Here is a 17,389-nt window from a genome sequence, read left to right on the forward strand (position 1 = left end):
GACATGGTTGGGATTGTGATGTCTAATTCAAGCCTCAGAGTAACATCTTCCGTATATACTTTCAAGAAATGAAGTAAGTGCTACAGTGCCTGTCATTTGTTTGCAGACACTGTAAATAAATGAAATAAATAAATTTGAGCTAAGTGTTTTGGGAAGAAACTAAAGCACAGAAATTCAATAACTTGCCTCAAAGGTGAGGTTAAAAAAATTTATTGACTTGCAGTCCAATGTTCTAGCAGACAACATGGAATTCCATTCCTAAAAGAGCTGAAGTTAATGAAACTGGAAATTATCTTCCTTAGAGAGATCCATGTGGTTGGAAACCTTTGGATGAAAGCAACTAGGAGATTAGAATTAACAGTCTCTACAATTGAGTCCTTTCGACAGAAAGCCTGAGACACAGTCAACCTACTCTGAGATAGTTCTTTGGAGAAACACAGTTATAATATTCCACACGGAAATAATGAATATAAGCAGCCACTGCTCATGGATGCTCTGACTCCACAGATGAGGCACACCTCTTGCATGAACTGAGGTTTAAGCTAAGCAGCAAGCTTTTCAAACCACGGGGTTTTTGTCTGTTTGTTTGTTTTGCGGTACGCGGGCCTCTCACTGTCGCGGCCTCTCCCGTTGCGGGGCACAGGCTCCGGACGCGCAGGCTCAGCGGCCATGGCTCACGGGCCCAGCCGCTCCGCGGCATGTGGGATCCTCCCGGACCGGGGCACGAACCCGTGTCCCCTGCATCGGCAGGCGGACCCTCAACCACTGCGCCACCAGGGAAGCCCTGTTTATTTTTTAAGCACACGTTAACTGAAGAACACAATAGATACGCCAAAATGCCAAAATTCAAACTGACTTCCCGTCAAACCCTCAGTGATCCTCCCAAAACCCTGAGTGATTTAAAAGTATTATTGCATTTTTGACTAGTGCCAACTCGTATTAACATACATGCTTCACAGCCACCTCAATACTGCTCTGAAAACGATTCTCATTCGGAGAAACAGACTCCTATGGTAAGGTGGCCTGTCTGTGGTCATCTGCAAATCAGCAGGCACCAGGATAGAATTTAAGTTTCTTCTTAGTTCAGACCTCTAGGCATTTCAAACAGAAGGCTGCTGTTCAGTATAATCCCAATCATTATAGCATGCCTTCCAACACAAATAGAAAGGAAAGGGGGGGAAAAAGACAAGAAAAAAAGGTCGCTCCTAAAACAAGCTATGAGCAAAGCAGTGCCTAGAAATCCTAGTGTCATTTCTTCCACCTTCAGGTATGAGTTTGGTAGGTTCTCCAGGATGAGGAGAGCATCTTTCAGGCAAACTAACAGCTTTCCTTCCCTTGTCCTCTTTCATTAAGAACGCGCCTTGCCCTGCAGGAGCTAAACTTGACCCAAGCTCCACAATGGCTGTAAGATAAGCCTAAGAAAAGGAGAGCACGGCGACCACAATGCTGCCCGACAGAAGAGCTGACACGAAACAGCAGAGGAAGAAAAAGCAAAAAGGTCCTCACAAGGTTCGGAAGTAGTTCCATGGAAATTCCAAAGAAGAAAACCTCACTAGAGCAGAGAGATGAAGGAAATGGCAAACGGAAGAAACATTTACTGAGAGCCTATTATATGCTCTTCTGGGTGTTGAGGCTACAGCAGTGAACAAGACAAAAAAGTGGGGAACCACTGCTGGCACAGGGAGCAAGAAGTGACAGGGACGGCTAGGCGGGAGGGTGGAAAGGAAAAAAAACACTTCAAGCTGTTAAGCGCGAGATGGAAGTGTGGCGATCCGGTTAAAGCTTCGGAGTTGGACACGCAGCCCGTTCGGAGCTGGCTTTGTGAGTCATCTGTAAATTACAGGGTGCCTCCCGGAGTTGTGGGAGTTCAAGAAGATAACACGGAGAAAAGAAAGCGCGTCGCCAGTGTCTGGCGCTAGAGCGCCTGTACGCTAGCAAGAACTGTCTCTTTTTAACATTTTCTCTTCCCGTCCCCAAAACGCAGCACAGTGCCTGGGGTGTCCGCTGACGGAGTCAATGAATGAGAAAACGACTAGACGGATGAATGAAAGGCTGCGCGACGAAAGAGCGCTGAAACTGCCAGGAGGTGGCTCGGCGACGCCCGAAACAGACCTCCCAACGAGAGCACAGAGGGTAACCTGGGGAGCGCCGCCGGGCCGGGCACAGGAGGCTGCAGCGGGGCCCGGGTAGGGGCTCCCCCGGGCGACCGCGAAGCGCCGAGTCTCGCCTCGAGGGAGCGTCACGCCGCACAGGAAGCGCGGTGGGGGGGAGGGGGCCGCCGAGGGGAGAGGGGAGGAAGGGAAAGGGACCGGGTAGGGAGACAGGAGGCCGGAGGCCAGGGAAGTGGTGAGGCACCGGCCCCCCTCTTGGAGAAGTCACCTCGGACCCCCGCGCGCGGGGACCGTTTGGCTGTAACCGCCTCCCGTCCCGGAGCCCGTCCACCTAGCCGGCCTTCGCCCGGCCACTGCTGCCACCTCTAGCCCCCAACTCCCGCCCCGCGTCCGCTCGGCTTCGACCCCGCGCCTCACAGTCACGCCCGCCGACTCGGCCCGCTCCGCACCTCACACACGGATCGCCGGCGGCCGCCGCCATCTTCGCGCGCGCGCGCGCCCCAGCCCCGCCCCCAGACGCCACGCCCACGTGATCACTCGCCTCCAGGGCGGGGACGCGGCTTTTCGTCACGTGACGGCGGGGCGGGGCCAACATGGCGATTCCCAGAGAGGTGAGGAACTCCGGGCTAGGGCGGCCGAGGCTGTGAGGGAGGCGGCCGAGGCTGTGAGGGAGGCGGCCGAGGGGCGACGCCTACGCCATAGGTGTGAGGCGGTGGAGGGTAGCCCGACGCCAGCTCCCAGGCGTCAGAGAGTGGCCTACAGTAGAGCTTCCCTTCTCGCAGCTGGAGAACGGAGAGAGAAGGTGCTGGCTGGGCGAAGCTACCGCTCTCTGCCTGGCGGGGATTAAAGGGCCCAGAGTCCAGGGCGTTCCTAGTCACCCCAGTTTCCCCAGAGTCTCAGGTCTAAAGACATGACCCGAGAGTGCGCGTCCCCGGCCCCTGGGGCTCCGCTGAGCGGTTCGGTGCTGGCAGAGGCGGCAGTGGTGTTTGTAGTGGTGCTGAGCATCCACGCAGCCGTGTGGGATCGATACTCGTGGTGCGCCGTGGCCCTCGCGGTGCAGGCCTTCCACGTCCAGTACAAGTGGGACCGGCTGCTACAGCAGGGAAGCGCTGTCTTCCAGTTCCGAATGTCCGCAAACAGTGGCCTACTGCCCGCCTCGGTGGTCATGCCTTTGCTCGGGCTGGTTATGAAGGAGCGCTGCCAGGCCGCGGGGAACCCGTACTTGGAGCGGTTTGGAATTGTGGTGGCGGCCACTGGCATGGCAGTGGCCCTCTTCTCATCAGTACTGGCACTGGGCATCACTCGCCCAGTGCCCACCAACACCTGTGTCATCTCGGGCTTGGCTGGAGGTGTCATCATTTACATCATGAAGCACTCGCTGAGTGTAGGCGAGGTGATCGAGGTCCTGGAGGTCCTGCTGATTTTCGTCTACCTCAACATGATCCTGCTGTATCTGCTGCCCCGCTGCTTCACCCCTGGAGAGGCTCTGCTGGTATTGGGTGGCATCAGCTTCATGCTCAACCAGCTCATCAAGCGCTCTCTGACTGTGGTGGAAAGCCAGGGGGACCCCTTGGACTTCTTCCTGCTGGTAGTGGTGGTAGGGATGGTGCTCATGGGCATCTTCTTCAGCACCCTCTTTGTTTTCATGGACTCAGGCACCTGGGCCTCTTCCATCTTCTTCCACCTCATGACCTGTGTACTGGGCCTTGGCGTGGTCCTGCCCTGGCTGCACCGGCTCATCCGCAGGAACCCCCTGCTGTGGCTTTTTCAATTCCTCTTCCAGACAGAGACCCGAGTCTACCTCCTAGCCTACTGGTCTCTGCTGGCCACCTTTGCCTGCCTGGTGGTGCTATACCAGAATGCCAAGCGGTCATCTTCCGAGTCCAAGAAGCACCAGGCCCCCACTATTGCTCGGAAGTATTTCCACTTCATTGTGGTAGCCACCTACATCCCAGGTATCATCTTGGACCGGCCACTGCTCTACGTGGCCGCCACCGTATGTCTGGCGGTCTTCATCTTCCTAGAGTATGTGCGCTACTTCCGCATCAAGCCCCTGGGCCACGCTCTGCGAAGCCTCCTGTCCCTCTTCCTGGATGAACGAGACAGTGGACCGCTCATCTTGACCCACATCTACCTGCTCCTAGGCATGTCTCTTCCCATTTGGTTAGTCCCCAGACCCTGCACACAGAAGGGTAGCCTAGGGGGAGCCAGGGCCCTAGTCCCCTATGCAGGAGTCCTGGCCGTCGGTGTGGGCGACACGGTGGCCTCCATATTCGGCAGCACCATGGGGGAGATTCGCTGGCCTGGAACTAAAAAGACTTTTGAGGGGACCATGACATCTATATTTGCCCAGATCATTTCTGTAGCTCTGATCTTAATCTTCGACAGTGGAGTGGACTTAAACTACAGTTATGCTTGGATTTTGGGGTCCATCAGCACCGTGTCCCTCCTAGAAGCATACACTACGCAGATAGACAATCTCCTTTTGCCTCTCTACCTCCTGATATTGCTGATGGCCTAGCTGCTGTGCAGCAGCGATGAAGGAAACAGGGACATGGAGAAGACAAATGGTCCCCACAGCAGCCAGCCACTTGGGCTTGAAGAGCCAGGAGGGGAGAAGCAGATTTAATTTTTCAATTGATTCAGGTTTAAAATAAAAATCAAAGCACTCCCGGTTTTAGTTTTGCTGATATTTTAAAAAGCAAAAAGGCTTAAAGGATAGTGCAACAGCTCAAAGAGCTTGAGTGGGCCATAGGGCCCCCCCTCACCTTGCAGTCCTCGGGGGGGGGGTGGGGGGAAGAGTGGACACTGGAGGCCGTAGGGCAGAGTGGTTAACACTTCAGGTTCTGGTGTCAGACTCATCTGGTCAGAATCCTTGGCTGAACCACTTCTTAACTGTGTGAGTTGCTTAATCACTCTGGGCCTCAATTCTCATGTCTGCAAGATGGGAATAATAAGAGCCTGCACCTCACGGGGTGTCGTGAGGTTCTGGCGAAGTGACGTGTGAGGTGACCAGCCCAGAGCCCGCATTTAAGTGCGCAAGTGTCACATAAGTGAGGGAAAGTGTCATTGTTACCCAAGGCCAGTCCTCATCTCGGCAAGAAGCCAGGCAAACCAAAGGGTTACATGGGTTGTACTTGGAGACCAGAGTGACCCTGCTCCCCTGGCTTCATTCAGAGGAGACTACAAGAGGAAAATAGCCAAGTGCATGTGGTTTCTCCCATCTGGGCTGGGACGAGCTGAAGGGGAGAGATGGGATCTGTTTGTTGCATCCCTGGAAGGGCTGGAGGAAGAGGATCTGTCCTAGGCTGACTACCTGTTTCAGCCAACCCCACCCTGCCTCAAGGCCTCTGCTGCCTGGCCGAGTGGTGCTGATGAAGGACAGGCTGGACAGCCCAGGGTCCTTGTCAAGGGGTCCCTCCTGAGACCTCCCACCCTCCAGTCACGTCCACACCTGTGTTGGTCTCTTGGCGAGAAATTAGAGGCAAGGTCTGGTGAAGTTTACTGAGAGTTCAGAATTGCTCTTCCGGGGCGGGGGGAGGGGGCAGTGCATGCTCCAGCCTTGCTCTCTGTGAGGGCAGAGTCCAGCTCTCCCTGGTTCCCCACCGCATCCCCCAGTGCCAGCACAGCCTGGCACATAGCAGGAACTCGGCAGACCTTCGCTGAATGGATGAACGTTTCCCATTTCCCAGGTTCCTCACGGCTGGACCAGGTTCTCCCCACGTCCCACCAGCCTGACAGGGAGGGGCCTCAGCAGGAAGAGGTGAGAACTTGGGCCCACCAAGGCCGGAAGCCAGGAGCCCAGCTCTGGGAGCTTGCTCCTGCCTGAGCATCACTGCCAAGCCCTTTGCCTCAGAGGAGAGTATTGAGACATTCGCTTGGGGCTCAAAGGAGCCTTAACAAACCCTTCCCTTGGCTCAGGCTCCCTGCGACTGCTCGCTGAAGGAGGCAACGCCATGTTAGGGTGTAGCGCATATGAGTGCTGGCTTTGCCCCACTGACTCCCTGGGTGGTTTGTTCCCATACAGAGTGGGGGCTGGAAATCAAGGTCATAAAGTCATAAGGCCGCTGAGGCCAGGCAGGTAATGCAATGAAGGAGGACAGGGAAGGGAAGTGGAGAGCACATGTGCCTGTAAGAAGGCAGCTCCGGCCAGTGGTCACGGAGGCTAGACCACAGGCCCCGGGCTGTTGACCTGCTCATTCAAAGAAGCTTAGAAACCTGAATTGTTATGTGAAATCTCCCAATTTTAAAATGTTATGGGTTTTTTGTTTGTTGTTTTAAAATGCCGAGGCCCAGACAAAACAATTCTGCGCTGTGAAATCGGCTGGTGGCCCCCAGTTTGCAACCGCTGAGCAGACCCCCGCCAGGCAGGTTTCAGATTTGGTAGTTGTTTCTGCAGCTCTGGGTGCCTGCCAAGCATGTCCAAACAGGAGGGACCTGTGGAGGCCCTCGTCCGGCCCCTTGATGGTGCGAGTGGCCAAATGGGCCCAGAGAGGAGGGCCTGGCCTGAGGCTGGAAATCGAGTTGGTCACAGAGCCAGGGCCAGAATCTCAGACTGGATTCCAGGCTCTGGTCTTTTCCTTCCCCGGGAAAGGAGAACTGGGAGCATAGAGGTTAGAAGCATAGGCTCTGGATCCGGCTGACCTCGCCAGACACCTGAACAGCTGTGGGACTTGGGCGGGTCACTTAACCTTCGCATGTGTCAGCTCCTTCATCTGTAAACAGCACCTACCTGAAAGGGGTGAGGATCCAGTGATAAAGCACAGAAAGCTCTTCGCACCATGAATGCCCACTAAATGTCACTTATTAACATTGTGCATACCTCACCAGGCAGGGCTGGGCTACCTGGGATGATTTTCAGCAGGGTTCCCATCTTGAGAGGAAGGCTGCTTGGGAAAGAAGGATCAAGATGCTGCATTTGTAAGTCTCTTTTATTCAGTGTTTCCCACTGTAATGACCAAGAGTTCCATGTGAGAGGGGAGACGACGAGTGAGAAGCCGGCAGAGAAGCAGCCAGAACCCTTTCACCTCCTCTAGGGGGAGGTTGTGTTGGGGTAGGGACGGACAGAGACAGATCTCGGGGAAGGCACCCAGCCCAGCCTTCTGCTCGTGCCTGCCTGTCTGCACAGACACCAGCAGAAGGAAAGCCCTGGAGGAGAGATGCAAATTCCCCGTTGCAGCTGGGCGGTGGGGTGAGGCGCTGGCGTTGGCGGCCCACAGCTTTTCCGGAGAGGGGGTGGTGTCCCTGCCCTCAGAGGGCCTTTAGATGTACAGTGGGGGAAAGGGCAGCTCAGCTGTCGGCTGGAGCCTGCAGAGGATGGGGAGAGGACCTCGAGGTGCTAGTAACACTGCTCCCAGCCTCCAGGACCTCTTCAGGGGGTGTCTGGGGCCCACACACACCCTGCCACCTACCAGTTATCTGGGCTCCAGACGGTGCCAGCAGCCTCCATGAGGTGGAAAGTATAGGCCTGGCGTGAGCAGTCGGAGAAATTCTGCTCACTTTTGTGCACCACTTCTCCGTGGATTAGGACGAGGGCCCCTGGCAGGGACACAGCGGGTCAAGAGCGCACTTGAGGCAGGAAGGGACATGGTGGGCGCCCCCTCCCTTAAGCGGTGTCATGGGCTACTCATCCCCATTCCCGTCGCTGGACGCTCAGGGGCCTGGCGTCTGCCCCCGCATCGGACGCTGTGCTGTTGGACATGGGTTCCCCTGGGGTCAGGTCCCTTCCGCTGTGGCCCGTGCCCTTGGCAAGCCTCAGCAAGGGCATCCACCTCCATGGCATTTGCAGAACCAGACAGAAGCTCTCTGTCCCGTGCCAGCCAGCTGGGGCCTCAGCCAGGAATGCAGAGTTGGGGCTCAGTCTCCCTCCTCTGTAAGGGGGGGGTGCTGACAGCCAGGATCTGTGAGCACTTGCGGCACACCGTCTCACGTACGGCATCTCACTGGCTTCCCTACTTTACGTCTGGGGAAACTGAGGCTCAGAGAGGTTCAGTCATTTGCTCACAGAGACAGCCGGGAAGTACCAGGGTCTGGATTCCAGCCTGATCTGGGAGACCCTGCTGTCAACCACACAGCTTTCAGACCTCCCAGTGCCCACCCAGCCCTACCTCCCCTCATGCTGTGACTTCCCAGCCCTCAGGTGAGCTGGGTAGTCAGAGCAAGCACAGACCCCCAGGCAAGGCCTCCGGGTCCTCCTCCCCGCCCTCTGCACACCCCCTACCTCTCCGCACCGGTGTGGGCACAAAGAGGCCGTTATCCCGGGCTGGCTCGGTCCCAAGGAAGCTGGTGCCAGGCGCCGAGCCAGCAGGGGCCCGGACCATCCTTCTCGACACTCCACCTGCGGGCCAAGGTGGGGACTTTAGCCTCTCTTTATTCGGGGTCCCTCCCCTGTGGGGGGTGGGGACGAGTGGGCAGGGAGAGGCAGGTGGCCTCACCTGTGTGGGAGCCAGGGATGAACCAGAGGCAGCCATTCTCCAGCGTGGCATCTTCCAGAGCAATCCACACGCCCAGCACCCGGCCCAGAGGCTCCGTATACAGGAAGGAGGCGTCCTGGTGAGGGGAGACTGCAGCAGGCCCGCCTGGGCATGAGGCGCCTGGCCTCACCTCACCTTGGCCTCATTTCTACTCACTCCGTGGTCCTCCCAGGGCCCTCCAGGCCCAGCCTTCCCATGAGCAGTTAGAATCTCACCGCTTCCTGGCCCAGAGACTCTGGGCAAGAGATTTCACCTCTCAAGCTTCAATTTCCTAAACCATAAAGCAGCCCCAACGATAACCTAACCTCACGAGGTTGCTGGAGGATTCTGAGACAGTGTATGAAAAGTGCTTAGTACGGGGCCTGACGTTGTAATCGCTGCCTGAAGAGCAGCTGCTATTGTTTAATTCCAGCCAGGTAGCTCAAGCTGCCGGCCTCAACCAGCGAGAGCCCCTCCAGCCACCAGATGGTCCAGTGTAAACCACCAGTGGTCTACGACTTGGAAGTTGGGTGTGAAGCAGGAAGCGGACCCAGCATCCACATTGTAAACATCCCCTGCGTGATGCTGGGGCCCAGGCAGGACGGAGAACCGCTGAACAGAGGACCTTAGTCTGTAAAAACGAGAGGGTGCTGGTCTCGCCTCATCCCTACCTGGGGAACTGTGTGCTTTCTGAGCACCACAGTGGAAGTCAGACTTTGACAATCCAGACAGTGTCCAGATGAAGGTGTCCTAATGGTGGGGGCCCCAGAACATTTGGAGGAGTAATGGCTGAAGGAGCTGGGGGGTGCTGGACTGAGCAGAGAAGGCTCAGGGAGAGGATGGGCATCCCTTCAGGAGACTGTCTTCAGGCTGGACGGTGGGGAGGAGGGGGCCTCACAAGGGGAGTGACTTGAGCTCATGTCAGGAAAGGAAGAGCTGCCTGTAGGGGTGGTGAGCCCTCTGTCACGAGGTATTTGAGAGAAGTGGATCATCACCCACGAGGGAGGCTGGAAAGGGTATCTGTGTATCCAGGGGGTTTGTAATCAGATCGCAGTTTCTATGCTGAATCAGTCCTCCAGGGAACTTGGTAAAATACAGATTCCCACCCTCCTGACTCAAGATCTCAGGGAATGGGGCCCAGGAATCTGTATTTTTAACCAGCAAGGAGTCGCTGCCAGGTTTGGGAACCACTGGGTCGAGGGCTCCAGGACACCCCTCTCCACCCCCCGGCATCCACTCTTTCAGGAAGCAGCAGCAGATGGCTTCTCCTCCGCTGGCCCAGGCTCTTGTCTATGGACGTCTTGGCAGGCGCCTTCCCTCCCTCTGGAGACCTGACAACCACTAAAGTCCCAGATCTCCCGCCGGGGCCTTCGCTGGCCCCCCAGCCTGCTCTTGGCTCACCTTCGCCGCCCAAGTGAGGTTGCTGCAGGAGAGAGGAGGGGGGCCGGGTGAGGCCAGGGAGAGCGGGGAGGGGCAGGGGCTGCTCTGAGTCCTCCGAGTGGGATGCTCTTCCCCCCACCACAGGTGTTTATCTGCAAGGCTTCCACGTCAGCACCCAGCTCTCGGGCACCTACTATGTGCCAGGCCCAGGAGGGCTGCAAAGAGAAAAGCCACCCTGCCTGGCAGGGAGCTCCCAGTCTGAGCACACACGTCCCTAACAAGAACACAAGGGAGAAGTGAGGGGCAGTGGGAGAGGCTGGGGCCCAGGCCAGCGATTGAGCCTCTGGGCTCCAGGATCAGAGATGGGTCCTCTCTTCCCAAGGGTGTTGGAAGGCTTCTTGGAGGAGGTGGAACCGGGCTGGGCCTTGAAAGCTGGGGGCAGAGCATTTCAATAGCCAACAAAGGGAGGAGGCAGCCCCGGGATCCCCTTTCCTTCCACGGCACCCTAGCTGAGCCCCAACTAAGTGCCAGGCACCCTAACCAGAGGAGACCGGTTTTCATGTTCTCCCACCAACTTAATACTTCCTCAGGGAAGCAGCTTGCGGCCCTTGTAAGGAAGGGCTTGGTATGAGCACTGTGCCCATTTTACAGAGGGTAAACGGAGGCCTGGGGAGGACGGGGAGCTCACCTTAAAGATATACATGCTCTGCACCACCACGGGCATCTGGAGGCCCAGACTTCTGGCCAAAGCCTGGAAGGGGGCAGAGGTCACATGGCCGGCCCGCCCACACTCACATATGGCCCACCGGCCCACCCTCACCGTCACCTCTGCTCACCTGCACCTTGGGGGAGTGTGTGACACACCTGAAGACAGGGTCATGGGCGTGCAGAGCTGCGGGACAGAGGTGGGCTGAGAGCCATTCCCCAGTCCCCTTGGGTCCCTCCCACATCTAGGCCTGGGCACCCAGGGTCAGGCCTCACTTTGATATTCTCACCTATTTTCTGTGCATTAAGCTTTCTGCTTGTTTATAACCGAGAAATGGGCCCCACAGATGCCTGCACCTGACCTATGACCTTATTCTTGACCTTCTAGCCCTGACTGGCCACCCTTCAGAGGACCAAGGACTCCAAGGGACCCATCACTTGGTAGCAATTTTGGTACTGCCGCTTGCTCTGTCGGACTCTGAGCACCGATTTCTCTCCTTTAGGCCTTAGTTTCCTCCTGTGTACAATGGGATCAGCCCTGCTTCCTGGGCTGCCGTAGGACTCCATGGGCTAACGCGTGTGCAAGCACAGCCCAGGACCAGGCACAGAACAGTCACCCTTCTCATTATTTACTACTGTTGTTATGACAGAAAGTGAGGGTTGAACGTATTTAATGCCACTGAATTGTATACTTCAAAATGGTTACGATGGTAGATTTTCTATTATATGGATTTTACCACAATTTGTAAAAAAAAACAAAGCTACCATGATATAACTTCATGTTTAAAAATCAGTCTACAAGATAAATTATAAGGGTTTTTTTTTCTTGCCACATCACGCGCCTTGTGGGATTTTAGTTTCCTGACCAGGGATCGAACTCGGGCCCTCAGCAGTGAGAGCACGGAGTCTTAACCACTGGACTGCCAGGGAACTCCCTACAAAATAACTATAATGCATGATCCTGAAAAAAAAAAAAAAAAAAAAGAGGGTTTCCTAGCTTGGTTTAGGGGTCTTGGAACAGGGACCTTGTCAACATGTTTGGTGTTCCTTAAGAAGCCTTCAGGGAGCAATGGGACCCAGAATCCCCACAAGCCTGGGGCCCGAATCATCCCCAGGCCCGGCAGTAGAGAGTTGAGGAGCCTGCACACACCCATCTGCATGGGGGAGTGGGCTCAAATGGACCCCTCTTCCCAGTGCTGCAGTGGCAGTGTCATGTGATTAGCATCATAAGACAGGAGAGCAGGGCCCAAGAAGGACTCTGCACCCAGAAATGCCATTTGTTGGGCTACTACCTTAACGTGTGCTTTGGGGGATGGCCCCCAAACTCTTCAGACCTCAGTTTCTCTCCAGCCCCTGCTTACCATGGCCAATTTTGTTGATGGATTTCTCCGGAGGGACCAGGAAATTTCCTGTGGCACAAGGGACAGGTCAAGCTGGAAGGACTGGAGTCCAGCCACCCCCACCTCTAGGGCCCCAGTTCCGAACCTTTCTCATCAAAGACGCCTTTCTCAAAGAAGAACCGAATCTTGTCGCCGCTGCTTAAGAAATAGTCTGTGCTGCCCTGTGGAGAGGGGACATCAGAGGGGCTGAGAGGGCATCACGGGGTCACAGGTGGGCCTGGCAGAGAGGGAAGAGGATTCAGATGCTTCCCACCCCACAGAGCTGCAGACGCCTCTGGTGCTTCTCAAACTTGTCCACTGTGGCACAGCCGGTGAACAGGAACCCCAAGGACCTGGAAGCACAGCCGGAAGCTACAAGCATGGAATTTCTTAGAAACCTCTAAATAAATCACATGACTCATACTCCATAATGGCATGAAAAACAGGTACCAGATCAAACACACCTGGTTCCCAGGGAGGCTTGGGCCACTTGTTTTACCTCTCAAAGCCTCAGTTTCCTCATCTGTAAAAGGGGAATAATAATGGAACTGACCTCCCTGGATTGTTGGAGGCTTCAGGTTCAGGTAGAGGCTGAATCTTATAGGAGTTGAGAACACAGACCCTGGAGCTAGAATACTTGGGTTCAAATCCCAGCTCTGCCACTAACTGGCTGTAATCACAACCACATTACTGAACCTCTTCAGGCTTAGTTTCCTCATAAAATATAGAAGCTATTAATGGCACCTATCTCATAGGGTGTTGTAGGGATTATGAATCAGTGTATATAAGGCATATAAGAACAGTCCTTGGGATGTGGTGTCATGTGAATATCTGCCTTTATTATTATTATGACTGCTGCTAAATAGAAAACACCCAGCAAGGACATGACTAAATGCTCGATAAATATAAGCTATTACTAATCTTTTTCTTTTTTCTTAATAACCTCTCCTTGTTAATTTTACTGATTTTTTTTTTTTGACCACACCCTGTGGCTTCTGGGATCTCAGTTCCCCGACCAGGGATCAAACCCGGGCCACAGCAATGACAGTGCCGAATCCTAACCACTAGGCCACCAGGGAACTCCCTTCTTGTTAATTTTAATATCATGTTTTAAATTTCTTAGCAGCATATGAAAATGATGCTCCAGGGACTTCCCTGGTGGTCCAGTGGTTGAGAATCCACCTTCCAGTGCAGGGGATGCGGGTTCAATCCCTGGCTGGGGAACTAAGATCCCACATGCTCCAGGGCAACTAAGCCCGCATGCTCTAGAGCTCAAGTGCCACAACTAAGACCCGATGCAGCCAAACACATAAATAAGTAAATAAGTAAATAAATATTTAATTTTTAAAAAAGAAGAAAATGATGTCCAGGCAGATGCCCCATGTTTTCCTTGTGGCTTTAGCCACCCATGATCACCATATATATCTTCCTTCATGGCGACGTAAGTACAGTTTGAGTGTCACCGATGCCCCTACCTGGGTTCCCACATGGCACAGCCCCGGCACTCCCTCAACCGCACACATCTGCTGTCACAGTGCCTTGCGTGGCTCAACTCAGTGACCTGTCTGGCCCTTTCCACGCCCTTCCCACTGAAAACTAAAAGGTTTTTTTTTTTTAACATTTTTAACTCCTCTGCACTATCAGGGAATCAAATCTGGGAAGCATAACTGATAATAATAATAAAGACGGTGATGCTACACGCCTGTCAAAGATTTTTACTTAACTCAGTAATTCACAAGGGAACCAGAAACATGTTGAAAGGAGAATTCCGAGAAACACACAAATATAGGCAATAAGAAACGGTGAAATGAATTTACAAATCAAGGCAAAACTGAATCTAGCCACAAGGGCAATAACTGCATCCTGCCGGGCCCAGTTCGTACCCATTTCTATGGACGGGTATCATGTGAGTTATTATCAGTTCCATATAACTTACAGAGTTGTATAATAACTCAAAAACAATGAAAGGTGCTGGTAAGCTGGAACGGAGCACTACTAGACAGGACACCGCCAATATTTTTTTCTTTTAATGCCCATTTCAGGGATTTCCCTGATGGTGCAGTGGTTAAGAACTGCCTACCAATGCAGGGGACACGGGTTCGAGCCCTGGTCCAGGAAGATCCCACATGCCACGGAGCAACTAAGCCCGTGAGCGACAACTACTGAGCCTGCGCTCTAGAGCCCGCGAGCCACAACTACTGAAGCCCGCGTGCCTAGAGCCCGTGCTCCGCAACAAGAGAAGCCACCGCAGTGAGAAGCCTGTGCACCTCAACGAAGAGTAGCCCCCACTCGCCACAACTAGAGAAAAGCCCGCGTGCTGCAACGAAGACCCAACGCAGCCAAAAATTAATTAATTAATTAATTAAAAAACCCATTTCAAAGTCTTTCATAATATCAGTAGTGGATATTGAGGGTTTACTGAATACCAGTGCAGCCAAACAAAACTGACTGTTTGGAGGAAAGTGTCATTCTGTAACCCGTTTTCTTTCTGAAGTCCCCATTCTCTGGGCTGCAAGCCTTCTAGTCGTTGTAATTCCCTTTATGCCCACCAGATGGCAGAAGCTCCTTGCCATGAGTAAGCGTGAGCCTGGACCACAGCTTTGGCTTGGGGGCCCAGCCGCAGGCAGGCTCATAAATTCAGCCTATGAAGGGTTAAGAGAACTGTCTGGGAGAACCCCTGGGTCTCAACTTACCCATCTCAAGCTGCACTGAGTCCTAGTAGGTCACTGGGGGAAACAAGCAGTTCCTTGTTTCACTGGGGGATGACTTGCCCAGGTGGGCCCATCAGAATCACTTGGCTCATGCTGGGTTGCTGGCCACAAAGAGGCCCTTTGTGGCAGGAAAACTTCTAAGAAAGTACAGCAGAGCAGTGACAGCATGAACTTGGTCTCAGGCAGATCTGGGTTCAAATTCTGACCCTATCAGTTACTAATTGTGTAGTTTGGGGCAAGTGAGCTGAGCCTCATTTACCCCACCTGTCTAATGGGGGCAATAATGTTGACCTCATAAATTCGTAGTAGGGAGTGAAGGAAATATGCATATAAGACACTTAGCCTGGAGCCCGGCCCACAGAAAGCTTGGAGCCTGATTCATTATCAGCATGAGCCCATGGGCCTTGGGGTCCTACCTTTCCAGGCTGTTGCTCTGGCTGGGGACTGAGCCACCCATCAAAGACCAAATCTCATTCTCACCTGCTCCAGGCACCTACCTGGGCTCTCAGCTGCTCCTCCTCCTGGGTGGAAAATTCCGTGCGACAGTGGAGAGGGACATCCATCTCAGCCACTATCTCGCCAATCCTCCGCTGCATGGCCACACACTCGTCTGCAGACCAGAATCCTTCCAGCACCAGGAAGCCATCCTCCTGAAACTGCAGGCAGGAAGGAGACTCAGGCTTCCTTCTCCCTGCCCTCAAACGCTCTTGATGAGGACTGATTTGACCCTTCCCCAAACCATAAGCCGTGTGGAGGCAGGACAAAGCATCCTGTTCATTGCTCTGGCCCCCTCCCTGGCGATGGTGTCTAGCGCCCAGTGAAGAGCAATCAGCGTTGGCTGCTTGAATGAAGGAAGGGGAAGTGGAAGGGGAGGTGTCCCCGCCCTAACCCTCCAGGGAATACAACCTCATTCATTTATTCAGCTAATATTGGCTGAGCATCTAGACATGGTTTTAGGAGCTGGAGATTCAGTCATGAGCAAGCCAGCCATGATGCTTGCCTTTCAGAACTTAGTCTAGGGAAGGAGACGGATATCAAACAAACCAGCACACAGGTGAACTTATCACACAAAGTATGGTTTATCTATCTGAAATACAACACAGCTGATAGAAAAATATTTATTGGCATGGGAATGTGTTCCACACATATTGTGAGTTTAAAAACAAAAGCAAACCACAAGTTAGTATCCTAATTTGTGAGAACCTGGGCAAGTGCTTTCCCCTCTCTGACTCTCAGGCTAAGTATCAGATGGGGAGCACAGTAGTACCTCCTTTATGAAACATATAGCAAGCAAGCAAGCAAGCAATCGGCGACAGCTTTTGTGATATTGTGATGGACCTTTTATTTATTTGGCCCCCCAGCGCAGCTTGTGGAATCTAAGTTCCCCAACCAGGGATTGAACCCGTGCCCTCTGCAGTGGAAGCGTGGAGTCCTAACCACTGGACCGCCAGGGAAGTCCCCTGAAACTTTTAGAGATTCAAGGACTGTATGCCAAAATATTGTCTCAGCATAGGAATCTATAGGTGGGTTTAAATTTTCTTTTTTGAGCTTTTCTGTATTTTTTTGTATTTTCCTCTTGCCATCAGGTACAAACAACAAGGGTCATGTTTTTTAAAAGTCTCCGTCGCTCTGATTCCCACGGGTTAGCCTTTTCGGGTCTGAACGCGCCCACCGGGTGGTTGCCGGGCCACCCGCCCCGCGCTAGAAGTGGGTTGTGGGTAGAGTGGGACGGGTGGATCCGCCCCTCGTCGGCCCCGCCCCTTCCCAGACCCCCGCCCCGCCCCCAGGTCACAGGATCCTGTGTTTTCTTCTGGTTTCTTCACGCAAACATTCCCACCCCAGCCGCGGTGCGTTGGCCTGAATGGCCGCTGCCTGTGTGTGCAGAAGTTAGGGGTCATGGCTGTGAACCGACCACTCCGGGCTTCAGTTTCCTCTTCTTAAAAACGTAAGGGGGTCGGTCGAGTTCCCCGGGACGACTCCAAGTCCGGAGGGGCCCCCCACATTTACCTGATCCTCGGGGTGCCCACCCAGCAGGGCCCTACCTTCTGAAGCTGTGAGGGGCTCAGGTAGGCCATGAGGACGAGGCAGCGTGTACGGGGTGTCTCTGCAGCTGTGCCTGAGGCTGGAGAGGAGAAAGGTCAGGAGGGGAGAGTGGCCAGAGCCTGGGAGGCCCAGGAGGATTTAACCCTTCCCTGCCCAGAGAAAACCGAACCCTGGCCTTCACCTCCTCCCCCAACCCCCACCCCCCGCCATCCAGAGAAAACCCATTCCCGGCCCCCAGCACACCCTCTCACTTCTGTCCTTGGGTGGGGCCCTTGTCTCTGCCCCACACCCTGGGTCCATCCCCCCAGCTAATCCAGGATTAGCCATTTCTGATCTCCTACAAGATCTTTAACTGCCTCCTTCCAGTTCTTTCCAGAAACCACTCCCGGCTGGCTGTTTCCAAGGTGCCCAGAAGTTGTGTCCTAGGAGTGTCTGGGCAGGCAAGAGGACACCTGAGTCCCTGCCCAGGTGCCACAACTAACTGTAACCCCCAACCCATATCTGCCCCTGGGTTGAGGCAGGGTTAGAAAGTGCCCAGGCCACCAGCAGCAGCATCTGGGTGGGATGGGATGCAAGGTGGGTCTGGGGGAACACACATCAGACAGACT

At 54.2% G+C, this 17,389-nt stretch overlaps 3 protein-coding genes across 8 annotated transcripts in view; 1 reads left to right on the forward strand and 2 right to left on the reverse strand.

The window, feature by feature from the left end:
- NUP188 (nucleoporin 188) overlaps positions 1 to 2,648 on the reverse strand; it is a 45,043-nt gene extending 42,395 nt beyond the window's left edge. For both annotated transcript variants that reach the window (XM_082612152.1, XM_082612151.1), the window contains exon 1: positions 2,561 to 2,648. In XM_082612152.1, coding sequence (XP_082468278.1) covers positions 2,561 to 2,592 — 32 coding nt within the window. In that variant the 5' untranslated portion in view covers positions 2,593 to 2,648. The remainder of the gene's footprint in view (positions 1 to 2,560) is intronic.
- Positions 2,649 to 2,707: 59 nt separating this feature from the next.
- Positions 2,708 to 5,719, forward strand: DOLK (dolichol kinase). Its single transcript, XM_082612162.1, has one exon. It carries the CDS (start codon positions 3,022 to 3,024, stop codon positions 4,630 to 4,632), a length of 1,611 nt encoding a protein of 536 aa, XP_082468288.1. The 5' UTR covers positions 2,708 to 3,021; the 3' UTR covers positions 4,633 to 5,719.
- Positions 5,720 to 5,885: 166 nt separating this feature from the next.
- Positions 5,886 to 16,943, reverse strand: PHYHD1 (phytanoyl-CoA dioxygenase domain containing 1). 5 transcript variants are annotated; one of them, XR_014293313.1, is made up of 12 exons: positions 16,781 to 16,943; positions 15,236 to 15,394; positions 12,134 to 12,209; positions 12,010 to 12,057; positions 10,780 to 10,835; positions 10,632 to 10,694; positions 9,965 to 9,986; positions 8,546 to 8,674; positions 8,332 to 8,448; positions 8,116 to 8,167; positions 7,523 to 7,649; positions 5,886 to 7,418 (listed from the first exon to the last, which is right to left on the reverse strand). XR_014293313.1 is itself a non-coding variant. In XM_082612928.1 (11 exons), exons 1-11 carry the CDS (start codon positions 16,811 to 16,813, stop codon positions 7,373 to 7,375), a joined length of 876 nt encoding a protein of 291 aa, XP_082469054.1. In that variant the 5' UTR covers positions 16,814 to 16,943; the 3' UTR covers positions 5,890 to 7,372. The 5 variants fall into 5 exon arrangements, 1 of the variants encoding a protein (XP_082469054.1); XR_014293314.1 differs by having other exon boundaries at positions 8,116 to 8,170; XM_082612928.1 differs by lacking the exon at positions 8,116 to 8,167 and having other exon boundaries at positions 5,890 to 7,418.
- Positions 16,944 to 17,389: the final 446 nt, after the last annotated feature.

Source organism: Mesoplodon mirus (genome assembly GCF_964341445.2).
Source record: "Mesoplodon mirus genome assembly, chromosome: 1".
Taxonomy (NCBI): Eukaryota; Metazoa; Chordata; class Mammalia; order Artiodactyla; family Ziphiidae; genus Mesoplodon; species Mesoplodon mirus.

What these genes read in the sequence shown, in the direction of transcription:
- DOLK (XM_082612162.1), top strand. Translation starts at nt 3,022, where the DNA reads ATGACCCGAGAGTGCGCGTCCCCGGCCCCTGGGGCTCCGCTGAGCGGT.
- PHYHD1 (XM_082612928.1), bottom strand. Translation starts at nt 16,813, where the DNA reads ATGGCCTACCTGAGCCCCTCACAGCTTCAGAAG. An exon ending in AGGAGCAGCTGAGAGCCCAG is followed by an intron (nt 12,210 to 15,235) that starts GTAGGTGCCTGG and finishes CCCTCTCCACAG; the next exon opens with GGCAGCACAGACTATTTCTT. An exon ending in CACACTCCCCCAAGGTGCAG is followed by an intron (nt 10,695 to 10,779) that starts GTGAGCAGAGGT and finishes GCCCCCTTCCAG; the next exon opens with GCTTTGGCCAGAAGTCTGGG.